Source organism: Morone saxatilis, unplaced genomic scaffold, assembly GCF_004916995.1.
Source record: "Morone saxatilis isolate NCDOM2014 unplaced genomic scaffold, NCSU_SB_2.0 Contig4, whole genome shotgun sequence".
In the NCBI taxonomy this organism is placed as follows: domain Eukaryota; kingdom Metazoa; phylum Chordata; class Actinopteri; family Moronidae; genus Morone; species Morone saxatilis.
In genome coordinates this window covers 7,123,003-7,144,168 of record NW_023339984.1, presented here as the reverse complement: position 1 = coordinate 7,144,168, position 21,166 = coordinate 7,123,003, and the positions used below count along the sequence as shown (strand labels likewise).

Genomic DNA, 21,166 nt, shown 5'->3' with positions numbered 1-21,166 from the left:
CATCCAAGTCAAATTACACAGGAGAATAATAGCTTCTTTTTTTAACACACACTTTCTCGTGTGCCAACGGTGGAGATTGATTAAATCCATCATAGCGGTGCTTGATCCTTCAAATCCTTAATATACTCCTTAATATACCCCAGCTATACAATGAATTATGATAACAGCAATCAGCATTACATTTTATAAATCTGAGGAGCCACTTTCCATATTATTTCCACTTAATTTCCCTTTCAGTGCTGCTTGGTTTTCTGAGAATTTAAATTCAATTGTAAAAACTAAATGTGGATCATATGAAAGCGGGGACCACCATTGGGGATAGCTTCTCACTGTCACACTTGGTTCTACTGTCATTACAATACACCATTTACTGCAATTTCCACAGCAATAAATGAACCCCCAAAACTCAATTGGCATCACATAAATGTTTTGGGATTCTCACAAGTACTGCACTAAATGATTTATCTCATGAAAACAAGTTGGACAAAAAAAACTATGAAAGAATCTACTAACCCATTAACACTTCATACACTGTGTCTTAACTTATCTAAGTTAATACATTACAGACTCTGAACTGCTATGGCCACAAAAACTGGCTGACTGTCTGATATTGAAACTTATTTTCAAACTATAATCATACTCTTCATAACCTTGAGGAAATCAACACAAACTTTAGATTAAAGAAACACTTTGACAATTTGGAAAATACACGTATTTGCTTTTTATTAGAGAGAAACAACAAAGTCTGTATGATAAATATTAACCTACCATCAGGAGAAAGCAGGGGGAAACAGCTAGCATGGCTTTTTATGAAGGTAAGAAACAACTGGAAAATCATTGTTTTTGTAAAGATTAAACAAACTAAAAATTATGTATTAATTTGTAGTTTAGAGGTGCAGGTAAGCCAATTTTCTTTCTTTCTTTCTTCTCATTTGAACAGAGCCAAACTATCTATTTTCCCCTGTTACCTTTCTTTATGCTGTGCTAAGCTAAAGGGCTGCTCGCTCCAGCTATTTAATGACTGTGCAGCCTTGTGAGTGGCATCCAGCTTCTCTTTCAACTCTAAGCAAGAAAGCAAAAATTTGTTGAGCATAACATTAAACTATTCCTTTGAAAAAAAATCAGCATTTACAAAAAAAGGTACAGACTTAAGATTAGAAATATCAAATTGCAATTTCTTCAACTATTATAGTTGAATTACATGACAAACAAGCCTAAAAGAGCTCTTTACAGTATATTTCAAAGGTTGTCACAAGTAATGCGCGGAAGAATGTGCACAAGCCAAGAATTAAGCCAGACAGGCTGACAGACGTTGCAGTAGATCTGACATTTCTTGCATGATACATTCTTAAATACTGAAACTATAGTGGATGTGGAAACACTATATATAAAGCATCTGTGAGCCTGAGTATGTAAAGATATGTGAAAGCCAGACTGCCTGCCTTGTTAAGCAAACTTGAAAAGTGAAATCTTGCACAGCTCCAGGCGTTTGCCTACACGTGCTTACAGTAGGCAGCCTGTCTGTCAGAGCATGACAGAACACCCTTCGAGATTTGTCCATCTAGACTCATCGCGTTAGAGCTAAATTGTTGAGCAGCACGACTGAGCAGCATCTCTCTCTCTCCCTCTCTCTCTCCCCCTCTCCTCCTCTTTCCCGTTTTGCCTGGAGACGATAATGATGATCTTCAAGGAAAGGAGGGAAAAGATGCACAACAAGTCAAGAAGCCATCTACTTGCTAATTAGTAACCCCTTCATTTTTCTAACAAGCAGAACTAATTACAGGATCTGCCACAACGCTGATTTCCCACAAGGCAATGCTCACCAGGACTAAGCCAAAATTACTTCCTCTTACTCCGCCCTCCCGTGAACCAATCAGACTCAGGCTTTTGGGAGACAAATATGGGAACAAAAACTGCTGTGTCATTTTTGCAAGTGAATGTAATCACACAAAGCTGGGTTTGATCAAGAACAAGTCATTATTGTCATTTCGCTATCAGCACTCCATGTTCTTGTAGCGTATTTGAAAGTCAGTTTTCTTGTGTTACTGAATCTGGGTTAATAATAATGTTCCAAAAGTGATTTATTCTCTTATTCACCATATTGAATTTAGATTGTGCACGTGCAACGTAATGTTTTTTGCTGAGTAAATACAAGAGGTGGAATAAAAGCCTGCAAACATGATCGAATTTGTATCTTGTAGTTTTGACTTGCATATACAGAAAACCAAAAAACGGCTGTACAGGGTTCTTTGTTTTTGAGATTGTAACAAACGATAAACAAAAGTTTCTTCCAGGAGTCGGCATTAATATTCTGCAGCGTGTCCACTCTGCTCCTGCTGCAGCACTCGCTGCCCCAGATTTTGTTTTGGCTGCCCTCTCCTCTTTATCTGCATGGCCTAAGAGTCATTTCTTGTCCTTTATTTGGGTTTGGCTAAATCAGTACCGGTCCTGCTGCCTTGTCATGCAGAAAGACTTTCATTTTACAGAGTGTAGTGGTTCCCAAAAGAGGCAACCAGATCAAATTCAATTGTTGACAGTGGTCCAAGTCTAGTTGCCTTGAGGCAACTGGGCAGTCCTGCTTTTTCCAGGTATTGGTCACAGGGATAGCGTGTCTACACTGTAGCATCCACGGCACTTTCCAGTTTTCTCAGTATTGCCGTAGCATTCTTGTTTACTCTGCCATCCAATGACGACATATTCCTATGTACATCAATGATCAGCAGAAAAGCTATGACAGTTCAATTTTCCTCTCTCTCTCTCTTAGTGTCACTTTAGCATGATTTCCCAGTATGCACAGATCATGGATAACATCACATTTTACAGTATGCTGTGAAAGTCCAGCAATATATAAACAAAGTTAGAGATACTAGAGAAAGTACCTGGGTGGGACAACAAAACCAGAGCCACTAGAAGTTGAAAGGTAGAGCCATCTGGTGGTATTTTTGCTCCAGTTGGCCATCAATGTAAACTGAAACCAAGATACAGTACTATGCTGTATTCAGTTTACCTGGATGCTGACATCATTATCAATATCATTAGTGAACGGGAACTCACCCATTACATGATAAAGAATTCAAGGTAATGGCTGAGTAAACATGCTCGCTGTCCAACCTGAGCTGGTTATCGACGGTTCCCAAACGTAATATGCAATGCATCCTGGCTGCATCCCGCGTACAGTGGGTGCTGTGGGACAGGATGTCCAAACAGCTCATGTCTCTGTCAATAAAAATGGAACCAGAAAGCTGATACTTTTAATGAACTGACTGGACCAGGAGCACGGACTTGATGTGCACAAAAAAAAACTAATTCCGTGTTGTCCAACAGACTTTCTTACCTAGAAGATTTATTTATAATGCCTTTAAAAAATAAAAGTCTACTTATATTTATAGTTATTTATAGTCCAAAGATTCCACCAATTGATCTGTTTTCATTTGGTCTTATTTTAATGGATAAGGCTGTTCAACAAATGCCAGTAGAAGACCACAAACAACACGTTAGTTCATCACTCAATACTATACTGATTACCCCAACCTGTTTGTGGTTTTCAGTCCCAAGCCCTTTCATTCTGACTGAAGATGTACATTTTGAAATGGTTCACAAATATATAGTTTCGCGATTCTTGTTATTAGGATCTATTCTTTTTTTTGGGGGGTCTTTTCTTGGGATGTGATTACATTAAGAAACATATAGAATCTCACTTCTCCTTCAGCTCAGGTTAAATTTAGTTTTGCAATTAAATATTAATTAGCAAAGCCCACATGATCAAGAGATTCTGCTTTGATGGTGAGTGTTCCATGCAGGCAGCAACTATTACTTTATGTCACCTCGCTCACATAATCCTGACCACGGACTCGCTTTGTTTGCTTTGTTGCACTGTCAGCGGGTTAGCAGACAGTCACTTCCTTTCTGAGGCATACACAGAAGACCCTTATGTTGGAGAGGAAAAGGAGGTGGAAGTATGCGGAGAAAGCTTCCTGCCGGCCAGTCACGTTGGCCAGTCACATTCAGTACTGGCAGGGTGATGTGCTGACAGGGCCCTTTCAGGTCACCTTGGTGGGCTTGAGTGGGCATTGGGATGAGGAGCAGCCTCATGCATCACTCATCCCTCAGTGATGGACATGAGTGGTAACCCTCTTAGACGAGAACAGAGGAGGAGAGGCTTTCAGCAGATTTCACTGAGACCCAGAGCGTTTTCTAATTAGCTCATTAGAGACTGTCTGATTGCAATCACTTCCATTTTAAGAGTTTACTCTCTTAAATTTGGTTTAAAATTCTCTGTGGTTATCAGTGTGGTGTCAGGTCCGTCTGCAACTGTGAGATCCATACAACAGCACTTTGCGTGGCGCAGACATCATCGCCCTGGATTTCACAAATTACGGGTATTACATGAGCCACGACTCTCAGAGCTGATGTAATGTTCAGCTGCTGCAGCTTAGCGAGGCTGATGTTGAGGGTCAAAAATCCCCCCGAGGAAGGAGTTAAGTATCTGAGGCCCGCCAGGCCTCGGCCACCTCTGACCATATGCACGGTTTCCATCTTGCTGGGTTGTGTCATTCCATACACCCACGAGATAGGGATCTCGGTGCCCTTCACATGATGCTTTTACAGTGCAGTTACATTAGCTAATTCGACCCTGCTTTCAAAAATAGCCCTTGATCGATAAGGCTTTCAGTTTCTTGCAAGCCTCAACGTTTCACCTTCAGGCTCTCCCTTGGAAAAAAAAGGAAAGAAAAAACCCCCAGCAATCTCTCATTTCAAGTTTCCAGAATTTCTCTGCAACAGGGGCTGGCGTTACTAAATCTGGATACACGTATGCCTTGACCTCCATGGCCTTGAGCTACTGGCACAAACAGACGAGGTTCATAATCACGTCATTTATTCCATTCATCCATACAGCCGTATAAAATGTATACCTGTAACACCACAGCAGCTCATGTCACATATGATGATCTGAACACCTGCTAGCCTCATGAGCTAAATTACCCTAAGGTTCAAACAATGGAGAAATCAAACAGAAATGGCCTTTCAATGAAAACAGCAGTTAAAGCTGGAGCCAGAGCTATTCAGGCTGTATAGGTCACATCAAAATACACACTCATTAAGCATTAAAGACTAACAGCTTCATGATCCGGGACTATTGAAATCCACTCCTCTGCGTGCGCAATAAAATGTGGTGGCGTTTAACGATCCGGCAGTTTGAGTCTATGCCAGTTCCCCAGTGCTAAATTAAGGTAGCCTCTTTCAACAACTGTCTGCGTAACCAATTTCAGGAAACAACTCTATACTTGCAGGATGACCTGGGGTTTGTCCCAAGTCTTCCCTTTAACCCTTCCACTTGTTTCAGAGTTACCTTTAGTGTGGAGTGATCAGTGAGTGAAAACTGACAACACGTTTCAAATATGTACAGAAGGGGAAGGTGAGGTTGAAAGAAAACAAAATAAATACAGCGTGGCAACCACTAATAAAGTGCTGAAGACCAGCAAGGAAGAGATGGTTGCTGTCCATGGTACTGCACCGACTGCATCTGAACAAACAACATGTAGACTGACGAGCCGCAGCTAGCTTAGCTTTACATTTACTAGTTGAGTTTCAAACCTGGGATCGACGGCGTTTCATATTAGGGCTGTCAGAGCCACGAAGCCATCGAATGAAACCAACAAATTAATTTACCTTAGCTGCTGGTTGAAGCAAGCAGCCATTTTGAAATGAAACAGTAGGGTTTTCACAGGTGTTAGCAATGATACTCGTTTTCATTCCATTCAGGTCAAACAGAGTCAGGGTGCTGAAATTGTGCATGTTGGCTCACTGGAAAGGCTCTGCTACACTAAATGGAATGGAACCATAATTAGTATCATTGGTAACACCTGTGTTTACCCTACTAAAATAAAGCTGGCTTAATGTGCATTTCACACAAAACCAGCATTGTCTGAAACACTTAAAGTACATTTAGTGCTCACTCGCTGTTATTTTCATTATCAATTAATTTGCTGATTATTTTGCTCAATTGATTGGTAAATTGTTGTTGTCTATGAAATGTAAAAATACTGAATAAGCTGCTTAATTTAGTAAAAAAAACAGACTAAACCTCAAGATATTCAGTTTACTACCGACACTAAAATTGTTTAATCGTGTCAGCTTTGGACTGTGTTAATGTTGGCATCAACAGTACACACACAGCAACCAACAACAGCAGTATCATGAAATTCAAAACACTGTAATCCAGGCAGATATGAGAATCGCAGCTTAATTCCATATGTGGTCTCATTAAGTGTGTTTAGTGAGAGCAGAATTAATATACATGATATGATATGATGAGATAAAGATGACATAAAGGAAGGATTACTATGGGAGGCCATTGGTGTCAGGGGACAAGTACACGTTTCTTTTTCTCGTGTAAACATGTGTGAAGTGGGTCAACTCACAATGGCTCTACTTTGCATATCTCTTTAGGGAAAAAAATAACAAGCTTCATTGTATTACTTTGTTTTGAAGCAGACTACATTGTGGTTCTGATAATTACACAGACACTGTAATAAGTGACAGGGTGACCTTCAAACCATTAACAACACTGAGGAGGCAGTGAAGAGCCACTGTCCACTCTGATAAGAATGGAGGGGGGGAAGCCAAATTTAGTACAATAATCGAGGACGACATAAAAAAAAAAAAACAGCACCTGTGATGCAAATGAGAACTTCGCTTGCACACTTATTACCATTGAATGCAATTAAATTGGATTTGGACAAAAGCAGGGTGCTGGCAAGGAACAACGACACTGCCAAGAGAGCTCGTAGAATAATTGTAGACAACAGAAGGGAGACGGTGAAAAAAGAAACACTGGCTCAATAGCCATTCTAGTTTCCTAAAACCCCGACACTGTGTGTTTTGATTGGCCCGTTACTTTATTCTGAACGATACCTTTATCTCTATTGACTGGTCTAACAGCCCAAACACAAGGTAAAAAGGTAAAACCTAATTACTGGCTCTACAGTAGCGCTCCTCTCTCTTTCCTCCCCTCCCCTCCCCTCCTTAGACAAGGAGCCACAGCTGGAACAGATGATAAAACTTGGAATCCTCATCGTCATGGTGAGATCAAAGTCGCAAGGCTTTCTATTTTTAAATTATTGGACTCTGGCTCTGTTGTCGCTGGCTGAGCTCAAGCGTCAACATGATTCTGTTTCTCTCTGTCAGTAGGTATATACTGCATGTGTGTGCAGACCTATGTGCATATATGACCTTAAGACTGTACAAATTACTGCATAAGGAAAAACACCTCAGCTTAGCTCCTTTACAGTAAACTCTGCTTGATAATTTCAGCATTACACCATCGGTACAACTATTTTTCCTCTAATTTCTGACACGTTAAACAAGACTTCTGTATTCGCTGTAGGGAGCTTCTATTTTGTTGTTTATACCTATCCCTTTGTAACCTTGGGCCTGCATGAAACACACAAGCCTTACTGACTTTTACCTATTTTTCATTCAGTCTAAACCAAGGTCACTTCTACAACTTTCCTTTTAATGGATACCAACATGAATACTCTCACTGCTTTTATAGAAATACACAGTACAAATTGAGGACAAGGGTACATAGTGTACAAATGATACCGCAAAAGGAAATTCCATTTTTAAAAGTTGAATCACGAAAGCCCACAATCTGTACACGCCTACACGTAAAAGTAAGGATAACGTTTCTGGATATTGTCGGACCATACTTTTACTGTGATTAAAAATGGGTATTTCAACAGGATTTCCTAGAAATTAGCTTGACAACTGCTTTTATTACAACAAAATCCAGCCAAAGAAAGAAGCAATCTGAAGCAGATGTAGTTTATAATTTGGTCGGAGTTCAGCAGTGCACATCTGGATTTTGCTGAAAATTAGGTTGGCATCCGTCATAATGGGAGATAATCCCATGAACACGTCACACGCATGCAGCACAGCCTGGTATTATAGTGGATGAGGTGGGGGGGTTCACTGGGATTGGACTGGATAAGAAAAAAATAAAAAATACCGAGCAGCATGCAGCACCGGGATTTATGTGTGATTATACAGAAGGTGCACAGCATCAGCACTGGTGCCCGCATGTCCAAATTCACAGGGAGGAAACGCAGCCTGCTCCCTGCACAGAACCAAGCCTTGTAACTGATCTTTGAAGCGCATCCTGATGGAAGATCTCGCCTCCATGACGCTATTTATAGCTGGGTAATACATCAGAGGTCGCACCTTCCATCTCAGCACAACCAACATCTGCCTCGACACACACTGGCTTATCCAACATTGACAATAGCAGCCATCTAATATTGTGGTTGCTAACCTAAACGCCAATCTGCAAGCTCTGTGCATTTCAACAAGTAAGACTTAGGATATGCTTGTTTGATTCACTTTCTTAAATGTCTTACTATTAGGTATCAATCAGTTCATTTCCTCTTTCCGGTACTGACATCCTACTCATGGATTTAATGTAATGAACTTGTATAATCAAATTTAGCTTAAATACACATTGTAAGATGATATTTACTATTCAGCTATTGTTGAACTGTTTGTAATGTGTTGTCAGATGTGGCCACGCACTTCCCTTAAAATGACAGGGAGACTTTGACTTCATTATTATTAATTACTGACTTCTGGTGTGTCACCATGATCGTAACAAGTAGAAAGGGAGCTCGTTGTCACTCCTCTGTCTTTCATAAAATCATAGTGCACAAAGTGCTGGCTAATCTGATCTGCCTGAGCCAGTATTTTCAAAAGCAGCCAGTCAGTCCATCAGCCAAACAATGAGAGAGGCCACAAGATAACAAGATAAGCTTGGGCCAGCCTGGTGAGGTGGTCCTGAGGAGGGGAGTGGGGGATGTGCATATGATGAAAGACCCTGCTAATGCCATGTACAGACAGAGCCAGCCTTCACTGCTGTTAAATAAATCTGACTTTATGCCGTGTCAGGCCTAAACTGACCTCTTTAAAAGAGGCTTTGAGATGGTAAAATGTATTACAATAGTTTTAAAAAGAAAGTGTTACAGATTGGGAAGAAAAAATTCTACTTGTCTTCAGTCGCTGTGGTTAAGATGCCAGCATTGATTGGCTTGGCTTACTAGTCTGGGTTTTTTTCCCCACACAGACAGAAAAAGAAAAGGGTTAGACAAATGATTGCTTCAGTGGGACACCATCAGCATGTAAAGCCCAACTCTAGTACGCACACATCTGTTGCTTTTCCCGTGAAAAATAGCTGAAGCAGGGGAAAAAAACCTAGAGCTGGTGATATTAAGCTCCTCCATCTTGCCGTGCCATGATCTTTCAAGCTCATGAGGCAAAAGCCTCTAGCTCTTTTGTGACCTTGAACTGTGTCTGTACAGTCAGGATTTACTGAGTTTGTGGGTGTGAGATGCCCTCAGATGGCGCGGAAAAGGCCTCATGCACTGGTGAACTCCTTTGGCCACTCTGGACATACTGAGTAACCTAGCGTTCAGACCTTTGTGCATGGAGTCTGTCCCATTAAGTCACCAAACGCACCACCAGACTAAGGCAGCAATACAGTAAAATAACGCCATCTTTGACCTATGAACCCTTGCGGCTCACAGGGCCGAGATGTGTGTAGTCACTATTTGGGACTGATGCAGTCGGTGACTGACTTGACAGATAGCACACTGCACATACAAAATCACACAAACATAGCCTAAAAAAATACCTCAACAAAAAGTAACCACCGGCAGTCCGTGTAGCCCAATCCTGTGAAGTAACGATAATTCCTATAAACTAGAAGTCGTCGGTGTCATCTCAGGGTTCTAAGTGGATTTAGGTCAATGAAGGAAATGTTCATGTTCCAAATTCACAGTCTGATTACAAGCAGAATTGGTAAAGTAGACGACAGCAGGTAAAATACAGCCTGTCTGCAGGGTCGTGTCTCGTACGAGTTAGTATGGCAGAGGTGGCGATCTAACTCTCTAAGGCGTAGTGCCCTTGTTGTGAGATTACCCAGCAGCTAAGCAGTCATTAGGTAAACAAAGGTATTAGGCACCAATCAGGCCCGAACTAATAGGTAAATACATCCTTCCAACATCTGTTTGGGTCAAAGACGAACAAATGAAATGTCATGCACTCGGATGAACTGAACCGACAACTCCGAAGCAGGATTGCATGAGTTTATTCAAATTACTTGATGATTTCTACTAGTTTTTGAGTTAAAGCAGCTGGTTTCTTCTTGTTTGTGATTCTCCAACTTTGTGTCATCATCAGAGGCGATTTGAAACAGGAACTGTGGATTTCATTAGAATTTCCAAACTGTATTTGCACAACTGAGACTTTACAGGGAAAGCGTGACACAACCCGCATGCCGTCACTCCCCAAATTAGGTGCTGAAAGAAAAGGCCTTTTTTATCCTATTTTACTGTAATTCCAAGTCAATCTAAGTCCATGACATTATCGAGCATTCGTGGTTGTGTTAACTGGATTGAGAGATTATCTCAGATTACGTTTGATGAGGCTGACCATAAAACAATGGCTTTAAATAGACCTCGCATCCTCATTGAAGTCTGACGGTTCTGTGTTTGCTGTATCGATAATGTTACCACATCGTCCTCGGGCGGAAAAAAAAAAAGAAAAAAAAAAGAGACACCTCTGATCTTTCAAATGATCGAAAAGCAAGCCCTGCTCTCACCATTTAACGCTCTGCCTGGGAGCTAAGGCATTACTTTCAAGAAAATAAGAGAAACAAAGCCATCTATTTTTATGTTACTGGCAGCAGAATAAACAAGTTACACAAAAGAAACTTTTCATGTCAATAAAAAAAGAAAAAACGCAGTACCAGCAACTTATGTAATGAGATGAGACAAAATTGACTGATGACTTCTAAATGCAGAACATCACACTTCTGCCCGTGTTACTCTCGGGAATCTAACTTTACATGGTATTTATAGCACACACTGTTGATGGCCAACTGCCAATTTCCAACCAAGCAACCTGCACATTGTAATCTTTAGGGTGACACCACTTTGGTTTTTGCCCCTGACTGTCCTGGGTCTATGGCAGCAATGCAGCACACGACAGGGACATCCCAATATCATAATGCACAAAATAATCTCAGGGAAGCCCATTTTAATCAAGTGTTCAGTTCAAGGGCATGGCGTCAAATCACACCCTACTGTCCCTACAAAGCCATGCTTCACACCTGAACAGTAATATGTGGAGGATTAAGGACACCTTGGAGCTTAGTCATGACAGGGAAAAAAATGATTTGAAAAAAAAAAAAATAATGCTGCTCAGTGCGTAGTGGTGAATGTCAGTTAAAAATAGAAAGACAAAAAAAAAAAGCACAAAACCAGACCTTCGATCATATTTTGCAGGACACCTTTACAAACTCATTCATCCTTGTCCTCGCCCTGCTGTTTTACCCTCCATTAGTCATGTATGAATTTACACACACACACACACACACACACACACACACACACACACACGCCCGCTAAATTGCCAATTAAATCTCAAAATAACACATGTCTTGAAATACATGCACGTCCCCAAAGTGTCAAAGCTTGATTAAAAAAAAAGGGTGTTTAGATGATTATATTCTAATAATATTTGTGCCTTTCTAGTTCTATTAACCCTGTAGACCCAGACTACAAAATAAAAGAGGCCATACCTATATCTGGTTGCAAAGAAATTCTATTATCTCATGTATTTTACACTTTGTGTGTTTTCAAAGCGGGGTGCAAGAGAGAGAGGCTAAATCTGCTGTAAACGTCGTAGGAGATGAGACATGATGGCTGGGTTTCATTTGCGCTATTTTTCTCCCATCAAAAGTTGGTTTTCGACACACACACACACACACACACACACGCACACCCACCCCCACCCAGTTCTGTTGGCCAAAGTACCCAGAATCCATTGCAGCTCAAGGTCACCTGAGTCTTGTCTGGCACACAGCCTGCACACCTCGGCTCTCACTCCCTTCTTGCATATAAGCCGTAAATCAATTAGTGTGGCAGAAATAACTATTTCCATGCTTGCTTTTTAAAACGAAGAGTGACTTTAATTTGAGCATTTTTGGTTTACACACTGCATATCAAATGGTGATGTTGGCTCCCTCAAGTGTCCCCCCCCCCCAGCATTGTGTAACCTGCAGTTTAAATATCCTTTATGTACTTAGAATAAATCCAGATTTAATTAAAGCTTTACAATGCAACTTTCTCAAAAATTCATTTCCATTTCATGTCACAAAAGAAATCTAAATCCATCCGGATAATCTCTACACCGGTATCAAATTGCACCGCAGTGTCTTTTGCCCTCAAGTGTCATTGAGGGAGCGAATGTTAGTCACACGGTGATTTCTACTGTTCCTGACTGAGGAGTGTTCACTGTTCACGCTATTGAGCAAAAAGTGAAATATTGCCCTGAATGACTGTGTACATGCAGAACCTTCCCTGAGAGCAAACATGGAGGAACAAACAAGACTACCGCAGCCACCCTGAAGCCATTTACTGTATGTGGTTCACCTCGTCGTGCTGTATGTGGTTTACTTTTTTACGCAACGATTTAAATGCAGCATTTAAGTGGGAAATCTTTAACTGGGAGGAGAGAAAAAATACAGTAGCTCCTGAGATTTTCCAAGGGATTTGTTTGTCAGACAGGGACACAATTTGTAGAGCTTAACCCAGAATTACACATTTGACTGTTTTATTAATCCCACCGTGGAATACTGTATGCCAGCCCTGTTCGCCATCGCTTAAGGCCACATTAATGGTCAGTTCAGTTGTTGAAAAGTTTTTTTTTTTTTTCACATTCTCAGTCAGACACATGTCCAATTGTTGCATATTGAATGATCTAAGAGTGCGGGACATCTGTGAGACACTGGTCTCATTTGAAAAATGATCATAAGGTCGATGACAACAAAAAAAAGATGCATGGAATTAAAAAGCACATCGCCACTAACAAACTGATTTCATTTTTGGCTCGACTGAAACCATTATCAAAGTAAGCCTGACTTCATTAAAATCAGCTGCATGTAAAAGGATGAGTGTGTGTACCCATGCCAGAGGGGACAGTGAAGGTCATTTCTATTATCCACAATACTAAAACTCATTACTGCACACCTACTGTAACTGCCTCATAGTCTTACATTTCCTATAAATCTGTATTTTCAGAGGAAATGGTGGTGAAGGGGTAGTGAGAGAAAAAGAATCCAGGTCAGGAAACCAACTCACCTTGGGTTGCACTTCTACTTCTACCACTTGGTTCTTGTTCATGCAACCTTTGACGAAGCCCTCAACATGGCTGTTGAACTTCATGAAGATCACGTAGGCGGCGTAGCCCGAGAGCAGCGTGAGGCTTTCCCACATGGAGATGATGTTATCCAGGAAGAAGATGATGAGCAGGATCAGATCTATGATGTAGAAGGAGACGTCGCGGAAGAGTGGCCACCACGTTAGGTTGAGGATCTCCTTGGAGAAGATGGCACACATCCCGATCACGAAGAGGATGTTGAAGACGGCCGAGCCCACGATGGTCCCGATGCCCACGTTGCTGTGTGAGATGAAAACCCCGATGATGGAGGTGAAGAGCTCCGGGGCTGAGCCGCCCGCCGCCATGAATGTGGCGCCCGCTACGTCGTCGGAAATGGTCAGCTTCTCCGTGATGACTGTCAGCGCTGGGACGAAGAACTCGTCGCACACTATGGCTAAAGCGATGAACATGTAGATCATGCCGAACATGTGGAGGATCACTGCTCCTTGGCGCCTCTCGTCAACGGTGAAAATGTCTGGTGGGTAATCCCCCTGGCTCTTGTTGCTTTCTGCTGTAGATTTCATGGCTATTGGCATGTCAGCTGACACATTGGGGTCCCTCTGAGTTTGGGTAAAAAGTAGAGTCCTGTGGGGGGCCGACCGGTGGAGACTCTCCTGGGGAAGCACTGGCTCACTGAGACCCCCTGAGCTCCAGGTCAAGGCACTGAAGGAGACGGCACTTACGGCCACCAGGCTGAAGACGAACCCTAAGATTCGCACTGGCCTCAGCTTTTTCCGCAGACACCGGTGGCCCTGCCGCTTACAGGCAGCACCCAATGTGGGTCTTCGCTCTGGTGAATCCATGCAGGGTTGATCTGAACCCATGTCTGTGAAGTTTGTGTTGTCCTCACTCTCAAAGGCTAGGTAGGAAGAGGGGAGAGTGGGGAGCAGGTTTTACCGGAGACAATGCATGCCTTTGTCTTCAGTTTCAAATGAGTTGAAAAGATTGTAGGGTCTTCCCAGGGTCTGGTTTGCCAAATGATGTCTTCATATTAGCCTCTGCTGGACAATGTCAAAAGAGTGAAGAAGAAATTCATTATTAAGGCAGGAAAGAAACTCAAAGAGTGTAAAAAGGCTGTTGAGATATTGAATACACAGGTTTATCTTAAAGATTCTGCTTTGCCAATAGTCTAGTGATGCTACAAACTTAAATGACACAGAGAACTAAATAATTATTAGTGGATTAAATCCATTACATAATCATCAGAAAGTTAATCTTTGTCAATTTTGGTAATTGCTCTCTATGATGTAAAACATTTGATTAGTGCAGATTCTCAAATGGACACTTTTGCCTGTTTTACATTTCCATTAAAAATTGACTGACACTTAATTTCTTAATAAAAAATGAAATCTACAATTAGTAGCAACTAGATTAACAAATAATCTTTGGAAAAGACTGAAAAAATCAGGACTGAAAAAAGCTAACATTAAACAGGTCATTTCCAATTCTAGTGTGATGCAGAAGTGTGGAATCTTATGATGAATATTTAGTTTTAAAATCGCCCCACAGTCTCAGTATTACACAGTCTCACAGCACTCTGAAATAACACATACTATGGACAAACAGATCAAGAATTTATAAAATCTTAAGTCGAAAGATTTCCAAGTATTTTAGCCTAAGTGAAATAGTCATTGTGTGGCCTTCACATGCTGCATTTAAATACAGTAATTCACAATTTGATTCGCGATGGATTCAAAACACGAGATGAAAAGCAAAGAGACAGAAGTTATAGGTGCGGATGATGCGCACTGCTGCTTTAACTCGTTCCGCTTTGAATTGTGACAACTTGCAGTCAAAACATCAGCCGCTTCTTTTTTTACCTGGGGAAATATCCCGAAATGTGAAGGCCGACGGTTTACGGGCATCACCGGGCTGCAGTCAGTGAGAACGGTGCCCGCAGTGACGCTGCTGCTCAGGTGAAAGCACATAAAAACACTCCTGTCCTGTTCCACTTCCCAACGACGCACAGCCTGCTGCCTTAAAGCTCTGCCCCCCCCCCTCCTCTGTCTGCCCTTCAACTCTCCTTTTCATGCCCTCCGCCGCAGCCGGTATCATACCAGTAAGATCATCGTGCCATACTGCATCTATACATTAACTAAGCTAACCATATATTATCATTCATTCACCCGACCAAAAACAAGAAGCCCCCCCCAAAACTTGAGTTGCCCTGGCTCGGCTCGTTGGCGCGTGGCGTGGAGAGCTCGCGGCGGGTGTAATGGGGTGTCATGCCTTACCTTTGACAGAGGCGAGAGAAAAACAGCCGCGCGGCACAGCAGCGGGTTGGAATTAGGAAATCCTCTCTCGGTGCCCTCTTGCTCTCATTGAGCTACGAAAAAAAAATGTGACCGGTGTCCGCTCTCTCCGACGACAGAGGAGGAGCTATGGATGGAGGGAGAGAGAGAGAGAGGAGAGAGGAGGAGAGAGAGACAGACAGAGAGAGAGAAGAGAGAATGAGAGAGAATGCTTTTCCAACTGCGCTCCCTCTTCTCCCTCACAGCAGCGCCCACATCTCTCCGGTTCTGATGGATTGACACTGAGAGATGGAGAGAGAGAGAGAGAGAAAAGCCCACTCGGTTGAAAATACCTTGCTAATGTAGCAGCAATAGTGTGCTGGGCTGGGCTGACCACGTGAACCGGTTGGTTTATTAATAAAGCCAGGTAACCGGCAGACAGCGTATCCGTTCCTGCTGGGTTCACGCGGTGGGGGCTTTTGGTGATGTTGCGTTTTGAGGGAGGAGTTGCCGTGGTTACACAGCAAAAGCAGTATTTTCACTGATTTTTTCTTTTCTTTTCTTCTTCCTTCCTTCCTCTCTGATGCCAGAACAGGGGATAAGCTTCAGCTCCGTTAGCTGATTTTATGTGCACGCTTAAGTTTCAAGGTTATGTGCAAGAGGCGGATCCCCTCTGTCGGAGATAACGCTGCAAATGTGCAACCCACAGTGCTGCATCATGCATTGTGCAAATGATGCATCTAACTTAGACTAGAGTATCATTTTTATTTTAAATACTCAAATATATATATACATTTTTACATTCTAGGAAATGTGCATATCTGCTTTTTAGCCAATTGTTTGGTACCTCTCACATCTGTATGAAGCTGTACCAGCAGCTGGTTAGCTTATAGGTTAGCATATGGACAGGAAACAGGGGCTAGCCTGGCTTTGTCTTAAAGTAACACAATCTGTGTACCAGCGCTAAAGTTCACTAGTTAGGGCCCAAGCAGCAATTGCTTTGAACAAAATTGCTATTATTCTTTAAGAAAATGAATCTGATTTTTGGCGGGGCAATATGCCAAAACTCCTGAACCACAGCATATGTCAGCCATGGGATCTCACATATGGACGTGGCAAAATGACCTCCTAGAGTCCACCACAAATTTATTTTGGCACTTTTTGTACGAATTAAACAAACCAGATATAGCATAACTAGTGAGCTTAAGTGGTGCTGGAAGTTGGATCTTGTTACCATTTGATTGAGCCAGGCTAGCCGTTTGCACCTGTTTCCAGTCTGTATGCTAAGCTAAACTAACTGGCCCAAGTTTCATATTGAACGGACAAACGTAAGTATGGTATTGATCTTCTCATCTAACTGCCGGCAGGAATGCAAATAAGCATATTTTAATACCAAAGGGGACAGTAACATTAAAAGGTCAGGCATGCTTTAAGTGTCAGTTTGCTTCATTTTGAATACATCAGCCAAGCCTTCATCTGACATAACCATCATCCCTACAGCCCCCCCAGGTTGCTGTGTTTCCCCCACCATGTCAGATAAAGCTTCTCAAACACTTTGCTTTAGTCGACAGGCCAAACGTTGTTGGATAGATGCAGACACGCAATCTCTTCACAGAGTGACAAAGTATGTGTGACACTAATGGCCTGCTGCTGTATAATAAATCATGATTCAGTGACCTCATTGATTGCCCCCTCTCCTTCCCACTGTAGCTGCCTCTTATTACCTAACAGGAAACACAGAGGACAACAGCATTAACTTACCTCAGATTATTTTTGTTAAATCATCTGAAAAAAAACCTCTGAATGTCCACTTATACGTAGCTAATTAAATATTACAAATTGAAATGGATACGTCTGTCATTATTGCTAAACATGACAGACGTAAAGCAATATTTTGGGGAATACACTCAATTGCTCTCTTGCTTTAGCTTGATGAGAAGATCAATACCACCCTCACATTATCCAGTAAATATAATAGTACAGCCAGCAGCTAGTTAAAGACTTGAACTGGGGGAAACAGCTAGCTTAATCCATACAAAAACTGAAGTGTAAAAAAGTTTCTGGGTTTATGAGGGTTTATGTGAGGGAGTGTAGGCCGAGAGCAGTGACTTCTTGAAGTGTTGCCATTATCATGAGATTGCCAGTCAACCAGCCAAGCAAACCAATTGCTGGCTAGCCTTATAGTATATACTGGACTAATATGACAGTGGTATTGATCTTGTCATTTAAGTTTCGGAAAAGCAAAACGAGTATTTCCCAAAATGTTGAATATTCCTTGAAAGCATGAAGGCTTAACCTAAATTGTGTAATGTCAATTATAATGCCTTCTCACAGGATTAAAGTTCAGTGTACTAAAGTCCAAAGTTTGAAAAAAATAACCCTTATGAAGTCGTAGTGATGTCATCTGGGTCATCTCGGATTTGGCTTTGTGCGAATTTAGAGGTCACGAAAGGTCTAATTAGAGATGCTGTTGGGTTGCATTATGGGAACTGTAGGATCCAGAATGTTTGTAGTTTGACCCATACTAAAAGGATAAAATTCATGATATCTCAGCCTCTGCTGCTTCAATATTGATCATTGGTTGCGAATGCTGGAAGAATAATAGTTACTATCACCATGGAAACCTTTCGACCAGACAAACTGCCATCTTCTGTGGTCATTTTCTGTAAGACATGACCAAAATGGAGAGAAAAAATAAAACTCGAAGGCTGTTTTTGTTTAATGCATCAAGTTTCAGAGATGTTCTTCTACAAAGAGAGATATCGATATTTAGTTAAGAAAGGCGACTCCACAGCGAAAGATGTTATTGCAATTATGAGACAGAAAACAACCTACCCAGAACAAACCTAGATAAATCTAAAATTATCACATGGAGTTATTTTGTTGTTGTTATTTCACAGGCAACAGCATGACAGTTCTACGTGACAGAGAGGGCTTCCATTCTTAAATTTTTTACCGATCTTTTTTTTGTTTGCACCTATTACAGGAGTCAGTTACATTGGAGTAGATCTGAGACAGCCTCAGATTAGTGTGATGAACTTTGTGTACCACTTTACACTGTAAGAGGCTGTGTCTTGCACAGATTGAAGAGGAATGAATTAACTGTAAAACTTGTTTCTAATAATCATCAGGTAGAGTGGTTCCAAGTTCTCGCTCCAAAGAGTCCTTGGGACCGGATGCTGGGGTGTCAATAGTTGAATTGATAAGGCTGTAAATGCTAGAAATGAGCCACTTTTGTTCCAGAACAAGAGCCAATAATGAATCAACCAGAGTTTCCAGGGGTCGACTCCGAGGGAATTTAGGGTTCTGATTCCGAATAAAATGCCTAATCTGAAAAAAAACGAAATAGGTGGGATTTAGGTAAGTCAAATTTCTTTGAGAGCTCAGAAAAGGACATAAAAGTCCCTTGGTTGTAAAGGTCCTTAAATTTAGTTATCCCTTTGTCAAACCAAGTCCGAAAAGTCAAATCAGTGCAAGAGGGCAGGAATAGGTGATTGTTTACAATGGGGGAGAGGTCTGAGGTTCTATGGAGGCCTAGGCTTTTCCTAATTTGAATCCAGATTTTAACAGAGTGAGCTACCACTGGGTTCGGGGTAAAGTTGGTGGCAGTCAAAGGGAATTGGGAGCAAACCAGGAAATAAAGAGGGAGTTTAGAGGATGCAAATTCCATATCCACCCATGCAGGTCGCTCTTCATCTGCTGTGTTGTTAATCCAGTATAGAAGTTTATGAATATTACAGAACCAGTAATAGTGTAAGAAACTGGGCAATGCTAAGCCACCAAGAACTCTTGGGAGCTGTAGCACTGATTTTCTGATGTGTGGATTTTTATTGCCCCAGAGGAAGGAACTTATTAATTGATCTAAAAAATGACTTTTTAATAAGGACGGGGATATGTGAAAAAAGGTATAGAAACTTGGGTAAAACAACCATTTTAACTAAACTAACACGACCAACTAGGGAGAGTGGGAGACCAGACCATCTGTCGAAGTCTAGTTTACACCTCTCAAGGAGAGGAGAGAAATTTTTGGAGAAAAGTTGATTAATTGGATTTGTAACATACACCCCCAACTATTTAAATCTGTCTGTAGCATATTTGAAAGGGAAAAAAGACGGGGGTATATTTTTGGCCAGAGAATTGATGGGAAGAAGTTCCCAAAGAAGACCCAAATTTGTCAAAGATACTTAAAACCACAGGGAGAGAGGCAGCTATATGTATTTATTTTTATGTTTTGGACATCTGTTGTGTTGACACTTATTCATTCTTTCAATACACTTTTAATAAATTCCACAGAAATATTGGAAAGCTGTCACTCAATTTGTGTCACAACTTACTTTTTGAAATGGAGGCTGTCTCAAGAGCAGGGATGGGCTGAGGCAGGAGGTAAATCACAGTAACACAGAGGCAGGCCATCGTCACGGCCACCACTACACCCCATTCGGCTTTTTTCTTAATAGAAATGCATCTGTGGAGTGTTTAAGTGACAAACACACTGCTCACTTTGTGAAAATTTTGAGTAAGGGCCACAACAGTACAGTGGAGATGGTGACTTGTGTGTTGAGTGTGGAGCTCGTTCCACCCCACCTGGACAGATGGACCTGGACACATGGCTAGCAATTGCAGCTGCCTTGTCAGGTTGCCTGTATATGAGCACAGGAATCCAGGAACAACCACCGCTTCTAGGTCAACCACAAAGGGTGCAGGGCCATGGATGACTTCATTAAAGGGGAGGTCCATAAGCTCAGTGACATATTCTAAAACACAGGGGAGAGCACATAACATAGCATATAATGTGAGTAATTCATATGGTATCATTGGTTGACAAACTGTTTCCAAGTGGATAAAGAAAATTGCTCATTTATACACTTGGCAAATGTAGTCCTATACCTGATGCCAAAACTCACCATTGGGTCAAATGTGTTTGGAATAATGCATATATGCATCTCTGTGCTAAGACACTTTGACACCCAGTCTTCAAGATATTCCAGACTCTGGATCAGCTATTCCTTTTCTATACGGATACTGCTTCCCACCTCATTGCTCTATGGGTCATAAACAGACCTAAAATGTCAGACTAAGGACAGACTACAAAGCTTTAAAATTAGGAGTTTCCCTCTTGCAGTGTTTGCACTAACATAATCAAGAAACTAATTTATCATTACCTCCACAAAATGTATTAATCCACTTGATTTGATGTGTAATTCTGGTGAAGAGTGCGTTGCATTGAGCACCTGTATGTGAAATCCGAAAATACCTCTGTGAGAATGTTCACAGCATGTACTGCATTCCACTGTAGCAATGTAGGATGCACTGGCCCTAGTAACAAAAGTAGAGTAAGATTTCTTCTGACATAACCCAGACCATTTCTGTGTCAAGAAGCCAAATAAAAGGATGAATGTGCCTTCTATAGTTCTTTTTAAAATCAGTTTCTTGGGAGTTTCCGGACTTTATGTAAGTGCAATAATAAATCGCTGGAGGACAAGTAGTCGATTCATTGATTAGTTACATTAAACTGCAATTATTTCGATTAATCATTTAAGTCATTTTTCGAGCAGAATTGGCAAACGTTTGATGGTCTGAGGTTCTCAAATGTGGAAAGTTGCTGCTTTCTTATTCTTACATTGGAGTCAATTTAATATTTTGGGGGGTTTTGGACTGTTGGT

The 21,166-nt window shown here is 41.4% G+C and overlaps 1 protein-coding gene across 1 annotated transcript in view; it reads right to left on the bottom strand.

Annotated features, from left to right (window-relative positions):
* LOC118337752 (sodium/potassium/calcium exchanger 2-like) overlaps window positions 1–15,680 on the bottom strand; it is a gene marked incomplete at its 5' end in the record, with an annotated part of 41,972 nt that extends 26,292 nt beyond the window's left edge. The window contains 2 exon segments of the mRNA XM_035674852.1: window positions 13,195–14,273; window positions 15,507–15,680. Coding sequence (XP_035530745.1) covers window positions 13,195–14,096 — 902 coding nt within the window.
* Window positions 15,681–21,166: the final 5,486 nt, after the last annotated feature.